This window comes from Zootoca vivipara, chromosome 6 (assembly GCF_965207765.1).
Source record: "Zootoca vivipara chromosome 6, rZooViv2.hap1.1, whole genome shotgun sequence".
Lineage (NCBI taxonomy): Eukaryota > Metazoa > Chordata > Lepidosauria > Squamata > Lacertidae > Zootoca > Zootoca vivipara.
The window spans coordinates 93,908,895-93,924,632 of NC_142589.1; the positions used below are offsets into that span (position 1 = coordinate 93,908,895).

Sequence of the window (15,738 nt, forward strand, 5' to 3'; positions counted from 1 at the left end):
ACCACCAGCTTCAGTCTCATAGAATCATAGAATCCTAGAGTTGGAAGAGACCACAAAGGCCATCCAGTCCAACCCCCTGCCAAGCAGGAAACACCATCAAAGCATTTTTGACATATGCCTGTCAAGCCTCTGCTTAAAGACCTCCAAAGAAGGAGACTCCACCACACTTCTTGGCAGCAAATTCCACTGTTGAACAGCTCTTACTGTCAGGAAGTTCTTCCTAATGTTTAGGTGGAATCTTCTTTCTTGTAGTTTGAATCCATTGCTCCGTGTCCGCTTCTCTGGAGCAGCAGAAAACAACCTTTCACCCTCCTCTATATGACATCCTTTTATATATTTGAACATGGCTATCATATCACCCCTTAACCTTCTCTTCTCCAGGGCTTAACCTTCTCTTCTCCAGTCTCCCCTTGGCCAACCCCCCCCCCATCTGCCTTCTTCCTAACGACAAGTTCTGGGGGGGGGGCTGCTTGTGAGCTTCCTCCTCCTCCTCCTCCTCCTCCTCCTCCTCCTCCTCCTCCTCCTCCTCCTCCTCCTCCTCCGTGTTGCCTTTGTAGAACTCTACTCCAAATGGGCACCAATGCAGTGGATGTTTGAGGGCGAGAAGGCACATTCAGGATGCAGTGAAGCTAATATTCGGCTGGTGGTGCCCCCCTCCCCATTCCACGAAGAAAAGCAGAACAGCCAAGCTATTGGGACTTAAGTCTTCACTGTAAGGTAAAGGTAAAGGGATCCCTGACCATTAGGTCCAGTTGCGGATGACTCTGGGGTTGCGGCGCTCATCTTGCTTTATTGGCCGAGGGAGCTGACATACAGCTTCCGGGTCATGTGGCTAGCATGACTAAGCCGTTTCTGGCGAACCAGAGCAGGGCACGGAAACACTGTTTACCTTCCCGCTGGAGCGGTACCTATTTATCTACTTGCACTTTGACGTGCTTTTGAATTGCTAGGTGGGCAGGAGTTGGGATTGAGCGACAGGAGCTCACCCCGTCGCGGGGATTCGAACCGCCGACCTTCCGATTGGCAAGCCCTGGGCTCTGTGGTTTAACCCACAGTGCCACCTTTCACTGTAGGCGAGACGTTTCCCTCTCCTACCACCTCTGACAGCGGGTGGCGAGTTGAGGGGGGCAAAGCTGCACAGGACACAGAAAGAGCTCTGCCTTTCAACAGTTTCTCAGCTGCTCTGCAGCCCCAGCCACTCTGTCCTGGGACAGGTCCGCCCCCCCCCCGAAGACCTTTTAAGAAATGCAAACCTCTTTCCCCCCCATGGCTTCAAACATTTTCTCCAGTTGGACCCGCAACTGCTGGATGTTGTTCATCAAGATGCAGGGCTGTGACGGGAGAAATAAAATAAAACGGACACGTTGTTATGAAGGCACTGAGATGGCGATTCCTAGGAAAGGTGGCACCTTCCTTCTTTACTTTCTCTAATTATTCTGGGAAGCCGCTCTCTACATCGTGGAGGGAGCACGGAGTAGAATTTTCCCCTTTATACAGGAAGCTAGTTTGTACACACACAAACACAACCCACTTTCTATTGTGCGTCCAGACCAGCAAACAGCATGATTAGAGTTCAGCAACACCCATGGTTCTTTGCTGAGACAACATCTTCCACAGCTCAGCCTTGAAGCACCCACTGGGAGCTGTCCAGAGTGCTGATTTGGCTTGCCCAGGTTTCATATATCGCCGCCACCAGTACAGTCATACCTTGGGTTACGGCTGCTTTAGGTTGTGTGTTTTTGGGTTGCGCACTGCGCCAAACCCGGGATGGGTTACTTCCGGGTTTCGGCGCTCACGCATGTGCAGAAGCACTAAATCGCGCTTTGCACATGCACAGAAGTGCCGAATCGCAACCCGCGCATGCGCAGATGTGGCGCTGCGGGTTGCGAACGTGTCTCCCGCACGGATCATGTTCGCAACCCGAGCGTCCACTGTATTAGCATAAACGCTCCATTCGCCAGCAGGTCCCAGGGCAGGTTACGTCCATTTAAAATGCATAAATTAAAAAAAAGTTTAAACAAATTGCTGTCCCGGGAATAGGGAGGACCCTGAAAACACACATCCCAGGTCATTCGAGGCCTGCAAAATAAGGTGGGTATGAACGCTGACCCATCAAATTCACCCAGATGGCAATGAAATAAAACTTCACAACTTTGGGGCTGCCACAGAGAAGGCCCTGTCCCAGACCACAACCACCCCAAACATCAGAGGGCAGTGGAACTAGCGAGAAGCCCCCGTCTGTTCATCTTAACTACTGGGAGGATCTGTAGCGAAGGAGCCGGTCTCTCAAACTTTGCGGCCCCGAGTCATTTAGGGCCACATCATGTGTGTCCCCAGTCCAGCCCCAACCCCTTTGGTGCCTCGCCGCTGTTCTTTGGGAAACCCAAATCTGTCCGCAGATACTTGGAGGCGGAAGGGGGAAGAGCTACAAAACAGATACATCACCACTTTTTCTTTCTCCTTGGAGCAATGGGAAGCAAAATCCTTGGAGATAATTTCGGCGTACTGCAGCAGGACATTGCTAATGGTCTGGAAGGGAAAAGAGGAGGGGAGGCTGATGAGACGAGGAAAGCCGAGTGCTATTGCCTCCCACATATATATAGAATAGAATGATTTATTGGCCAAGTAACAAACAGATTGGAATTTTGCTTCGACTACATTGCAATGTAAACGTACCTTCTACAAACACTGTTCCACTTACAATACAATAGCACAGCAAAGGAACCCCACCCATAACTGGCCTCCCCTTCCACTGCACAACTACGAATTTAACAATTTGATGGCACAAGGGAGAAAACTGTTCCTGTGCCTAGCCGTTTTTGTGTATAGAGTCCTGTAGTGACGTCCAGATGGAAGTAAATCAAACAGATGATGACCGGGATGCAAAGGATCTGTGACAATTCCCTCTGCTCTCTTCCTAGCTGGAACAGCATAAAGTGTCTCTATTGAAGGCAAACTAGCACCGATTACCCTTTCTGCAATTCTTACAGCTCGTTGGAGCCTTTTCTTGTCCATCTTGGAGGCTGTGCCATACCAGGAAGTAATAGATTTACAGAGAACAGTTTCAATAGTACCTCTGTAAAACTGGATCAACACTTCTTGGGGCAAATTAAATTTCCTTAGTTGACGCAAGAAATACAACCTCTGGTGGGCCTTTTTAATAATACTATTGATGTTGCCTGACCAATTTAAGTTTTGAGAAATTATAGAGCCCAGGGACTTGAAGGACTCTACTACTACAACCATGTTACCAAGGATGGAAAGTGGCGGCAAGACGGAAGAGTGCCTTCTGAAATCAATTACCATTTCCACTGTCCTTTGGGCATTTAGCACCAGATTATTCTTGATGCACCACGAAACAAGCTGGTCTACTTCCCGCCTATGTGCAGATTTTCAATTAAGCAATGCTCCGAAGCTGCTGCCATCGCACAGAGCCCATTCTTACCTTGGCGAACCTGCGCATGTAGTGGCCCACAATCTGCGGGTCGGGGCACTCCAGCTTCTTGATGATTTCGAAGCTCTGGTTCAGCTGGGAAAAGACGTCGACCACCGAGCAGGAGAAAAGGGCATGCTCCGACGTTTGCTGGAACTAGAGGGGAGGCAGACGAGAGGGACAAGGTGAGAGGATCGGTCCCGTTTGGAGGAGAGGAACCAGGCTCCCTTACAAAACATTTCACAGAAATGGGATTCCAGCGGGGTTTCTCCCTCTCAGTAATCCTATATAATAAAGTGCAAGTGTCTCTGCGTCCAGTTTTCCGTGTGTCCCTGTGTCCGCGCTACTGCGCATGTGCCCCACGGACACAGGGATTGGATGCAGAGACTGCACGCACACACACGCGCGCTCTCCCCACCCACCTACTGTTTCCCTGCGGCCGCCAACCGCTGCTCCCAGCCAGACTTCTCCGAACCCCGGGATGTCTCTTTCCTATCGGCGGCTGGGGGAGAGGAAGGAAGGAGGAGAAAGGGCTGCTTTCTCCTCCTTTGTTCCTGTCCCCCTGCCGCCGACAACAAGGACAGGTCCCGGGGTTCAGAGAAGTGCTGCACAAGCGCTTCTCTGAACCCCGGGATGTTCTAGCGCCCGTTTATTCAACGGGCTGAATTACACTAGTACAGTAATAATGTTGGAGGGGATGGAATAGTTGCCCAGATTGGCTGGAACAACCCAGTCAGATGGGTGGGGTATATAATAATAATAATAATAATAATAATAATAATAATAATAATAATAATTCTACCCCACCCATCTGGCTGGGTTGTTCCAGCCACTCTGGGCAGCTTCCAACATCTATAAAGGTAAAGGTAAAGGGACCCCTGACCATTAGGTCCAGTCATGGACGACTCTGGGGTTGCGACGCTCATCCCGCTTTACTGGCCAAGGGAGCCGGCGTACAGCTTCCGGGTCCTGTGGCCAGCATGACTAAGCCGCTTCTGGCAAACCAGAGCAGTGCACGGAAACGCCATTTACCTACCTGCCGGAGCGGTACCTATTTATCTACTTGCACTTTGACATGCTTTCGAACTGCTAGGTTGGCAGGAGCAGGGACCAAGCAACGGGAGCTCACCCTGTCGCAGGGATTCGAACCGCCGACCTTCTGATCGGCAAGCCCTAGGCTCTGTGGTTTAACCCACAGTGCCACCCACGTCCCCTCCAACATATATACAAACACAATAAAACATTAAACCTCCCAATATAGGGCTGCCTTCAGATATCTTCTAAAAGTTGTGCAGCTCTTTATCCATATTGACATCTGATGGGTAGGTGTCCCACAGGGAGGGCGCCGCCGCCGAGAAGGCCCTCTGCCTGGTTCCCCGTCACTTCACTTCTTGCAGCGAGGCAACCGCCAGAAGGCCCCTGGAGTCGGCTACCTGTTCCCCCCACCTCCTCATCCTGCAAGGAGCTTGTGGCTCTCCAATCCTCACAGCGACCTCACAATAGATTGCAATGGATTGCTTTGAAGCTAATTCAGCACCAGGTATTGGGGGGGGGGTTAATCACTTGCTCCCTGCCACCAGGGCCATATAAGCGAGCTAGGCAACCGCCTAGAGCGCTGTCGTGGAGGGGGCGCTGCCAGCCTGCCCGCCACCCTCCGCTCGCAGCTTTCCCTCCTGCTGCTGCTGGCTGCTGGCTGCAAGGACGGGGAGGCGGGGGAAATTGAGCGCGCACGCGCCCAGCACAGCAGCAACAGCGCCCGCCGGCCGAGCGCCATGAGCCAGCCAGCCAGCCAGGCGGCCACCGCCAGCACGCCTAAGAGCCTGCATGCCCCAAGGCTGAGCGGCGGCGGGAGGCCTGCAGGCCCCTTCTGCGCTGTGAGCGAGTTGGCAGCTGATTGACAGGCGGCCTCGGAGAGCTGCCTGAAACCGCTAAGTTTGGCGCCCCTTCCGCGCCCCTGATGGCCAGGTAAAGAGACTGCAATTACCCCTTCCCCTCACCAACAACCAAGGAACTCTCTTTTTATTTTTATTTTCTACTTTTTATTTTATTTTTTCTATTTTTTCTATTTTCTATTTTTATTTTTTTAGTTTTATTTATTTTTATTCCACTCTTATTTTTTCCAAAAAAAGTCAACAACCCTGGTAAATGGGGGGGCGCCAGAAGGTGATCTCGCCTAGGGCACAAAAAACCCTAGCACCGTCCCTGCCTGCCACCCACCCGCCACCGTCCTATATTTTGCCAGAACAAAGGTCACAACCATACTTGGCTGGGCTCTCTGAACTGAAGTGTGCAATGTTGTGCAATGTGCAAAGTCTGCAATGTTTAGTGAGGGCAGGGAAATTATGAAACCTCTCTTCCACCTTAAACACGTTTCAGGCAACGTATGGATACATCACCCAGGATTAAGTCACCACCCAAACCTCATCTGACGCTATAATCCAGGCTTCGTGGGTTGCCAGTAGAACACACATGAAAAAGATCTAGGGAGTCTTAGTAGACCACAAGCTTGATGTGAGCCAGCAGAATGAGTGATGCCATACCCCATCCTTCTTGTCCCGTTCTAGGGCTCCGTGCAAGAAATCTCGTGAGACTTCCTCATTCTCGTCCAGCCACTGGATAACAAAAGGTTCAAACCACCTAGAAAATAGAGAATGAAGAGGTTTTTTAAAAAAGACTATAGCCTCAGCTTGGGGGAGAAAAAAAGCGAGAAACTCATCTGGTTCAGGAGAACAAGGAAGTGGGTTGTTGTTTTTCTGGGGGGGGGGGACCTTTCTTGAACTTCCATTCTGTTCCGAACTAAGGGACGTGTCTCTCTTTCACTTTAAGAAAGTATGCTCCCTTTTTTCCTGCCTCGTTCTGCCTCAGGGCACTTGAGAATTTCTTTGGGATTCCTTCAGAATTTGAGAGCGTGGGGTCAGAGGCGAACGAAGGCATCGTGACACCCGGGGCGGGGCACCGCTACGTAGGGCGCATGTGCGGCGTCGCTACATGCGACGCATGCGCCGTACGTAGCGACGCTGCACACGCGCTGCACATAACGGTTTGCCAGCGGTGCTGGGATCCTTCACATGCGGCTGCAGCGGCGCGATTGCTGTTTGCGCTGCCATGGCGGGGCGGGGTGCCTTCTTGTCATCCCCCCAGACTTGGCACCCAGGGTGTACCGCCCCCTGCACCCCCATTGCAAAGCTACTGCGTGGTGTGTCGTCATCCCCCTGGACTTGGAGGTCCGAATGTATCGGAGAGCAAAGGAGTCCCGTTGGCACCCAAAATTCTGAAGAAAGCCGGAAGGTTGATTAGACTAGCCAACTGCCTTCCTTTTGGAGAGCTGTGTACTTGTGCTCGCAACATGACGCTGTAATAAAAGGACTATAAATCTTATCAACTGCTTGTTAATTCTTATCTGTGAATTAACCGAAAGGAGGGGAGGGCTCTCCATGCCTGATACAACACTGGTGTGACCAGCGGAAAACCCCACCTCTGTGTTATTACAAGCCAATAATCACAACTACTTCTTGGTCTATCTGTTTTAGGGTTGATGGGCTAATCTATCTGTTCATGTGAGCTGGCATTGTTTTGTCCTCCTTTCTTTATGTTTCAATAAAAAATAGCACTGTTGTTGTTGTTTTTTAAAAAAGCGCAATAAGACAAAACGCGGACTTACGCCGGATACTCGGGGACGCGGCTCTTGAAAGAAGGGAGATCTGTGACATATTCGTTGTACAGCCACTTCACCTTAAAGTGCAGGTTCATGTAATCGGCACTTTTGCACAACCGGTGCTTATCATGCTCTGCAGAGGAGGAGAAAAGGAGAGAGGAGCCTGTATACACCTCGAAGCAGCTCCCCTGCTTCTCTTAAAGGTAAAGGACCCCTGGCAGTTAAGGTAAAGGCTGATTAGATTATATGTCTGGAAACTGTAGAAACGACTACCTTTCCTTTCCTAAAGAAGCTGCAGAACTGTGAGTTGAACCCCCATAAAAACAGGATTTTTCCCTTTGCAAAGTAAGCTCAACATCTTTGAGCTGATCCTCAAAAAATTGGGCTTTTCCCTTTTGCAAAAGAAGCTGCACAACTGTGAGCTGACCCCCCCCAAAAATGGGGCTTTCCCCCTTTCCTCCTCTAAAAACTAGGTGCGCATATGGTCAGGTGCGTCTTGTGGAGTGAAAAATATGGTAATCTACGTCACTCCTATGTCGGATAACCTGAGCTTGTCGCCGCAGCGCTCTCTGTTCTACCGCTCTCAAAGCCCGTCTAGTCTTAGACAAAGTGGGGGGGGGTCAGGAATGCTGTCCCAGGACACTGAATCTACCAGCTGACTCTCTCCTGGTGTTTCCTCTTTCCTCTTCTAGCTGCGCCTCGCCCATTATTTCCTAGCTTTTCCCCTATGGATTATGCCCCTCTGCAAACCACTGTTCTAAATCAATACTGTCTTCCTTGTGGGAATGTTCAGGGATGCAGGAGAGGGTATATTATTTGATTATATCCTATTCCAACTTGTGTTAACAAGTTTCACAAATTAGCAGAGTTAACATTCCCCTTTTAAACTCACGGCAGCGGGTGCGCTTGCTCAGGTTCGCTAGAACCTCTATAATAATATTGTCCTGGTATTTCCCCCTTTATTCCCTCCGAAAAGATAAGGCAGGACACAGTCACACATCATCCTGTTCACAATAGGAACCCAGAAGGCAGAATTAGCTTAGAAAAGATATATACACTTGGAGACTATCCCATAGGGAGACAGTTCCTTTGTGGTCTCTTGGCTGGCCAAGAGGGCACCTCTGGCTAAGCAGTTGCTTGCTTGAGAGTGAAGTCAAAAGAGAGAGAGAGAGATGGCCGCCAGACCAGTGCTTTTGTTTACCTGCACACAGGTGAGGCCACGCCCATCTCCGGTTACATGCAGAGGAAGTTTGTCCCAGCTCAGGAGGAACAGGAAGTTCCGACTGACTGGTGCAAACATCCCCTTTCTATGTCCACTCTAGGGATGTTGTACTTGACTGCTCTTGTGTTTCACACCCCACATAGCTGCCCTTGGGAATGGGGGTGGGTGGGTGAGGCAGCTCCCACCATTCCTCCTCAGTCCTGACAGGTGGATGGAGAATGTCCTCTGCTGAGTGAGGGATCTCCAAACAGCCCCCCTTCCCCAACTCTCAAAGGAAGACTCACCTTCCATTGCATATTTCATATCCTGAGCAAAAAGGTTCCACATCACTTCGGCGCTGATCTTCCCGACGTTCAGCTCCTGGGGGAACCTGGCGAAGGGGGTCAGAGGAACCGGGAATGAGACTTCCTCGGGATAAGCCTGGTGCAAACATCAGCGGGGGTGGCCGAACCCTCTGCCGAGACTAGTCTGGACCAGACATTTGTGTATCTGGGCCCACCTTGTCCAGCAGAAGTCCACAAAGAGGAAGTGTGCCTGATAGTCCCCTTCCTCTTAAGACCCTGAGAAATTCCATTCTACCTCTGAACTGGAGCTGGGGTCCACAGCCATTAAGACTAGTAGCTGTCGATGGACTCGTCCCCCCCCCTTCCAAGCATTTGTTGGATCTGTTATCCCCAACATTGTAAACTTTCATCGTAAGGGAGTTACGCCCGTTTTTGACCCTGCACCTTTTCCCTGCTATAGAACGTTATTTTTAACGTGCGGCAGGCGGAACTGCGCGCAAAGGATCTTAAGGGTCTTACTGGTTGAGGCAGGGCGTGTATGAGTTCTTATCTTCCTCGATGATGGAGACGATCAAGGTGATAAGCTTGGACCAAAAATCCAGGTTCTTGATGCTGGGGCCTTGTTCTTCAGGAGGGAGTTCTCCTTTCTTATTCTGGAAGGAGGGCGGGCCCCCCAAACAAAAGACACATCAGATTAAGCAAAGCTATCACCACAATTCCCATTTTTAAGGCCCCCACCCCCAAAGTTATTTTCTTATTTTTTGGGGGGGGCGGACGATGACAAGAGGAACTGGAAGTGCAGCTGACATCGTATTAGGGGACCAAAGATTAGCTCAAGGAGTTTATTAGGCTTCAACTCCCCACCTTCCTTGAATATTTGGCATACTGGCTGCTGGGAATGTTTGGAGTTCGGATCCTACAGCATTTGCAGACACGCAGGTTTTCCTGTTCTATATCTAAGAAGAGGCACTCTCGCGCCCCCCTCTCTCTATAGAGGTATTCCCTCCCATGTCTTGCACGCAGTAAGGAAATGCTACTCCTAAAACCAAGGATATGACTATAATAAACATAAATTTATATAAAGGCAATAAATAAATGGCTCAAGGCTCGAGAGAAGATCTAGTTTTGGGGGACAAGGGGAAATCTCATCGACTGCTTGGTATCGCTTGACAAACTGCCTTTCGGCTAGGATGGGGTGGTAGTGCAGTAGGCAGGGGCTGGCGGGATAAACCCCGCTATAAATAAGTCAAATAAAAAAATTCCTTCAGTAGCACCTTAAAGACCAACTAAGTTTTTATTTTGGTATGAGCTTTCGTGTGCATGCACACTTCTTCAGATACCTTTTCGTGTGCATGCACACGAAAGCTCATACCAAAATAAAAACTTAGTTGGTCTTTAAGGTGCTACTGAAGGAATTTTTTTATTTTACTTCGATCCAGACCAACACGGCTACCTACCTGTAACCATAAATAAGTCAGAAATTATATCGTTATAACAAAGGGGGGGGGGAGCTATAGAAAACTGCTTAGAATTTTTTTTGCTCTCTGGCGCTATCTGGTGTTGCATGTTTACAACGCATTCAAAACACTGTTTCTTGACTAATGCCATAGAATCATAGAGTTGGAAGAGACCATAAGGGCCATCCAGTCCAACTCCCTGCCAAGCAAGAAACACCATCGAAGCATTCTTGACAGATGCCTGTCAAGCCTCCGCTTAAAGACCTCCAAAGAAGGAGACTCCACCACACTCCTTGGCAGCAAATTCCACTGCCGAACAGCTCTTACTGTCAGAAAGTTCTTCCTAATGTTTAGGTGGAATCTTCTTTTTTGTAGTTTGAATCCATTGCTCCGTGTCCGCTTCTCTGGAGCAGCAGGAAACAACCCTTCTCCCTCCTCTATATGACATCATTTTATATATTTGAACATGGCTATCATATCACCCCTTAACCTTCTCTTCTCCAGGCTAAACATACCCAGCTCCCTAAGCCGTTCCTCATAAGGCATCGTCAAAATGCCAGCAGCTCTATCTTAGGACAGACAAAGCCTAGGGAATACTGAGCTGCGGCTGCCGGGGCCGTCTCCCCCCCCCCAACCAACTCAAATACCCCACCCCCATCTCTTGGTGCCCTGCATGATAGAAACCCCCCAATGCTCACCGGATCGGTTTGGTACTCCCGACTGTAGAGCTCGTGGCAGTTGTTGAAGATGTACTCGTACGTGGAGTTGAGGCAGGCTTTCACACAGTCCTTTACCACCTGACTGGCTCGCGGGGGACTCTGAAGTTCCTGGACCTGCATGAGACTTGCACTCATTATGTTGGCCCTGCGCTGGCCACATAAACCCCAAACAGGGGGAGGGAGGAGCTCAGGTCTCTGGGCAAAGCGCAGGCCTCTTCCCCTGCCCTATACTTGGAAATGCCGTTGGGGACCGAAACCGGGTCCTCCTCCATCCAAGGCACACCACGGAATTGTAGAGTTGGAAGGTACCCCAGCGGTCATCTAGTCCAACCCCCTGCAACGCCACTGAGACGCACAGCTCTCCCCCACTAACTCAGCAGTGGGGCTGGGAAACGCAGACAAGGGCTCAGCTACTTGCGGTCATTACCTTCATCCGGAAAAAAGTGATGCTGGTCAAGAGGTCCACCGTCGATTTGAGGTCCTGCAACCTCTCCGGGCTGCTGGCAGGGAAGTTATTCTGCCAGGGAGGAAAGCAGACAGAGGGCATAGGTCATCCCCCCCCCTTTTTTGCACTTCTAAACTTAGTGAACAACCCCCTCCCACCCGGAGCTCCTTTTGTCAGTTTGCATTTCTTAGTGCACAAAGTATTGCTCTTATGTGTAGAGATCTTTCCTATTTGACTCAATTCAAGAGGGTTCTGCAAGCTTCTCTATGTGAAAGAAGCAAGCAAAAGATTCGTGATGTTTGAGTTACTCCTTCTGAGAAACTGAGTACAGCTGGCTTAAACTGGTCCTGTTATCTCTTTCTGGCAAGGTCACGCTGGCTATAAAAAATACAGTCAAACCTTGGATCCCAAACATCCGTTTTGGAACTTTTCGGCTCCCGAACGTCGAAAACCCAGAAGCAAATGCTCCGGTTTTCAAACGTCTTTCGGAAACTGGATGTCTGATGCGGCTTCTGCTTGAGTTCAGGAAGCTCCTGCAACCAATCAGAAGCCGCGCCTGGGTTGTAGAACATTTTGGAAGCCGAACGCGTTTCCAGAATGGATTACGTTCGACAACCGAGGTTTGACTGTAGGGCCAGAAGGAGCCTGAGTTTCATTTTCTCTATCGATCTCTTTTCCTTTTGTTGTTGTGTTCTGTACGTTGTATGCTTAGTGTTAAGGTTTAGACATATATATATATATATATATATATATATATATATATATATATAGGTTTTACATATAATCGCATTACGTAACATCATACCCTCTTCTTTTATCTCTTTGGCTCAACTGAGCCTAACGACTTCCCACCTTCCCGTCTATTGGTTTACAGAATTAATTTTTGCATCATTACATTTCATTTCATTTCCTATCCTTGTTATATCCTTTCCTAAAATATTAAATTAAAAAGGTAAAGGACCCCTGACAGCTAAATCCAGTTGCAGACGACTCTGGGGTTGTGGTGCTCATCTTGCTTTACTGGCCGAGGGAGCCGGCCTTTGTCCGCAGACAGTTTTTCCGGGTCATGTGGCCAGCAGGACTAAGTCGCTTCTGGTGAAACCAGAGCAGTGCACGGAAACGCTGTTTACCTTCCCACCAGAGCGGTACCTATTTATCTACAGTAAGGTAAAGGGACCCCTGACCATTAGGTCCAGTCGTGACCGACTCTGCGGTTGCGCGCTCATCTCACATTATTGGCCGAGGGAGCCAGCGTATTGCTTCCAGGTCATGTGGCCAGCATGACAAAGCCGCTTCTGGCAAACCAGAGCAGCACATGGAAACACCGTTTACCTTCCCGCTGTAGCGGTTCCTATTTATCTACTTGCATTTTGACGTGCTTTCGAACTGCTAGGTTGGCAGGAGCTGGGACCAAGCAACGGGAGCTCACTCCGTCACAGGGATTCGAACCGCCGACCTTCTGATCAGCAAGCCCTAGGCTCAGTGGTTTAACCACAGCGCCACCTGGGTCCCTAGTATTTATCTACAGTACTTGCACTTTTTTGGCATGCTTTTGAACTGCTAGGTGGGCAGGAACTGGGACCGAGCAACGGGAGCTCACCCCGTCGCAGGGATTCGAACCGCCGACCTTTTGATCAGCGAGCCCAAGAGGCTCAGTAGTTTAGAACACAGTGCCACCTGCGTCCCTGAAAATATTAAATTACTCAACCTGAATAGGTAGCAATTTCATCTTACAAATCTTCAGATAACCCTGATAGTGATTTTCCCTTTCCCTTTCTATCTCTTTTCCTTCTGGTGTGGTGTTCTGTATATAGTATGCTTAGTGTTAAGGCTTAGACTTATTATAAGTTATTGTAAGTTTAAGTTAAGTCTGCTGCAACTGGATTTCTTATGGACAGGGCCAATCCTGAATGTATTTGGATTTGTGACCATGATGCTCATTTGCCTTCAGTAGCAGTAAAGCTCCGCTGGATGAAATACAATTGCCTCTGGTCTATTTTTTGGGAATCCTGCAACGTGTTGTTGTAAGAATTTAAGGTCTCAAATATGTAAATTAAATGTTCATAAATTTACAAGGCAAACACATACATAAGTATGTAAACCACGTGTCTGAAATAGCACAGGAGTACAATCCTGAAACTATTTTGACTCTCCCAAATTGACCTCAAATGTTCCTCTGCAAGGCGGAAGGAAATGGAAAAACCTCTCCATTGTCTTTTGCTTACCTGTCCTAATGGCATCTTTGTGCATGAATAGGGTGAGCCTGGGACCTGGATTCAGGAATTAAAGTATTTACCATCACAAAAGAATGGCCAGGCTGCCCAAGTAAGCAATCAGTGACCATTGTCAGGTATCCTGACAGACGGGATTCCTGTTGTAAACCGCCTCCTTCTGTGATGTATGTATGATATTTTGGGGGGTGGTCTTGAGCTACAGGGTGGGCAATTTCAGAAGTCTATATAAGGGCTTGCAAACCATTGTTCTGGGTTCCTCCTGCCTCCTGCCTGTAGTGAGTGAGGACCCTGTTGCAACAGATTAATAAAGATCAGGCTTACTAGCTGCTTTGCTTCTCAATATTCTCTGCTTGGCCTCTGTTATTTTCTCCTTCCGATAGGGAACCTACTTAAGGACTCTATACGGGCTCTTGGATACCCCATAAGGAGAAAGGAGTGTTTAAGTTTTTACTCTGTCGGAGTTCTGCTCTGGATCAATTTTGAGCAGAATTCCACAACACTTTTCTCAATCGCAAGCATTCATACACGCAAACGTACCCGGTACATAGAGAGATCGATCCGGAGGGAATTGTGCAGTTGATCCAAAAGTTTGACAAACCGTTCTTTCTGCAAAAAGAGACAGGCCCCAGAAGCAGGTAAATGAAGTCAAAGAATGGGCAGCACTACCACCCCCCTAGCCCCACAAATAAACCTCCCACCCTATCCTTTCGGACTTGTTTCAAGCCCCCCACCCCACCCCACCCCAGACCCTCTCCATTAGGAAATCCTGGCTTTTTTATATATATTTTTGGAGAGAGAAAATGCAAGCACCTTGGGGCAGGGACCTTTCATTGTGATGAAAAGCTAAGCACCTTCCTTATTGGGGCAATCTATGCTGAACCAATGCCTTGCTCCCTGGAGTGTGGAATTCACAGCACCCATTGATTCTCCTCTGGGCACCAGTCTACAAACGGTTTAAATTCCCTCCTAATCTAGTCTCCTTAGGCACCATCTCTGCTTGCTTGCTTTCCTCAAAGGGGGCAGGCAGTACCCTAGACCTGGGCGGGAGATAACTCTTGTGGCTGAGGGGCAGGGGAAGAGCTTCCAAAAGCTCTGGCCATGAAACTCCCCCCCCCACTTCTTCTGCATTTACAGGTTTCAAAGGGGTCCCCTTGAAGCAGCTGCAGCAAGGGGTCTATTTCTCCTCCTGCTGAGAGTTAACACTTGGAGCCAGCAGCTGTTGAATTCCTGGGCTCAGCCTTCAGGGCAAGCGCCTGATTTGGAGAAACTGCAATTTCTTCACCCAGGGAAAGTTCTTCACCCAGACTGTCCCTGCTTGGTTTGCTTTGGTGTGTGGTAGCGAGAGTGGGCAATAAGGTAAAGGGACCCCTGACCATTAGGTCCAGTCGTGACCGACTCTGGAGTTGGGGCACTCATCTCGCTTTACTGGCCAAGGGAGCTGGTCTACAGCTTCTAGGACATGTGGCCAGCAGGACAAAGCCGCTTCTGGCAAACCAGAGCAGAGCACGGAAACGCCGTTTCACTTCCTGCTGGAGCAGTACCTATTTATCTACTTGCACTTGATGTGCTTTCGAACTGCTAGGTTGGCAGGAGCTGGGACCGAGCAACGGGAGCTCACCCCATCAGGGGGATTTGAACCGCCGACCTACTAATCGGCAAGCTCTAGGCTCTGTGGTTTAGACCACAGCGCCATACCTTTCCACTTATCTGGTCCCTGAGATGCAATCATGACAGGGCTCTAGGGCCACTTCGTGTTGTTACCTTTCCTCCAGAAGAGGATTTTTTTTTGGGGGGGGGTGAGGGACCCTCATCCCATTTTTTTGACCCACGTGTGAAATGGAGATTGGCCTGAGCTATGTGCCACCCCCCCCGCCCGCACTCATGACATTTCCACCAAGATATTCCCACCCACCCACCAAAGACTCTTGAGCGAAGCAGGAGGGAACGAAGGACTCAGCGTTTTTGCGACATGGCATGCAGACAGCGAGAACAGTCCTTTAGAAGGAGGTCGCCCCCCCCCTGCATCCCCACCAAGCGACACCCCCCGCCCCAGATCTCCCCCCGCCCAATTGAATCGTGATACAAGCTAAGTCCCCGTACCCCACTATCTGCCTGACATCTGCCCTCCATGCCCCCCCCCATATCTATGACTCCGCACTGGGTTGCTTCCCTGTTTCTTAATAACGCTATGCATGCGCTCTTATGCGCAGCGCGAAAGGCAGGGTCGCCACAGGCACAAAGGAAGCGCCGTGGTGCCCAGTGGAGAGGGCATCTCTCTCCCCCCCCCGC

General features: G+C 49.6%; 1 protein-coding gene across 1 annotated transcript in view; it reads right to left on the reverse strand.

Annotated features, from left to right (window-relative positions):
* Nucleotides 1-15,738, reverse strand: part of UNC13A (unc-13 homolog A) — a 119,677-nt gene that overhangs the window by 38,627 nt on the left and 65,312 nt on the right. The window contains exons 21-30 of the mRNA XM_088673086.1: nt 13,987-14,055; nt 11,198-11,287; nt 10,750-10,884; nt 9,114-9,247; nt 8,595-8,680; nt 7,095-7,221; nt 5,974-6,070; nt 3,446-3,589; nt 2,446-2,529; nt 1,254-1,331 (exon numbers count right to left, since the gene is read on the reverse strand). Of these exons, the coding sequence (XP_088529212.1) occupies nt 1,254-1,331; nt 2,446-2,529; nt 3,446-3,589; nt 5,974-6,070; nt 7,095-7,221; nt 8,595-8,680; nt 9,114-9,247; nt 10,750-10,884; nt 11,198-11,287; nt 13,987-14,055 (1,044 nt within the window). The remainder of the gene's footprint in view (nt 1-1,253; nt 1,332-2,445; nt 2,530-3,445; nt 3,590-5,973; nt 6,071-7,094; nt 7,222-8,594; nt 8,681-9,113; nt 9,248-10,749; nt 10,885-11,197; nt 11,288-13,986; nt 14,056-15,738) is intronic.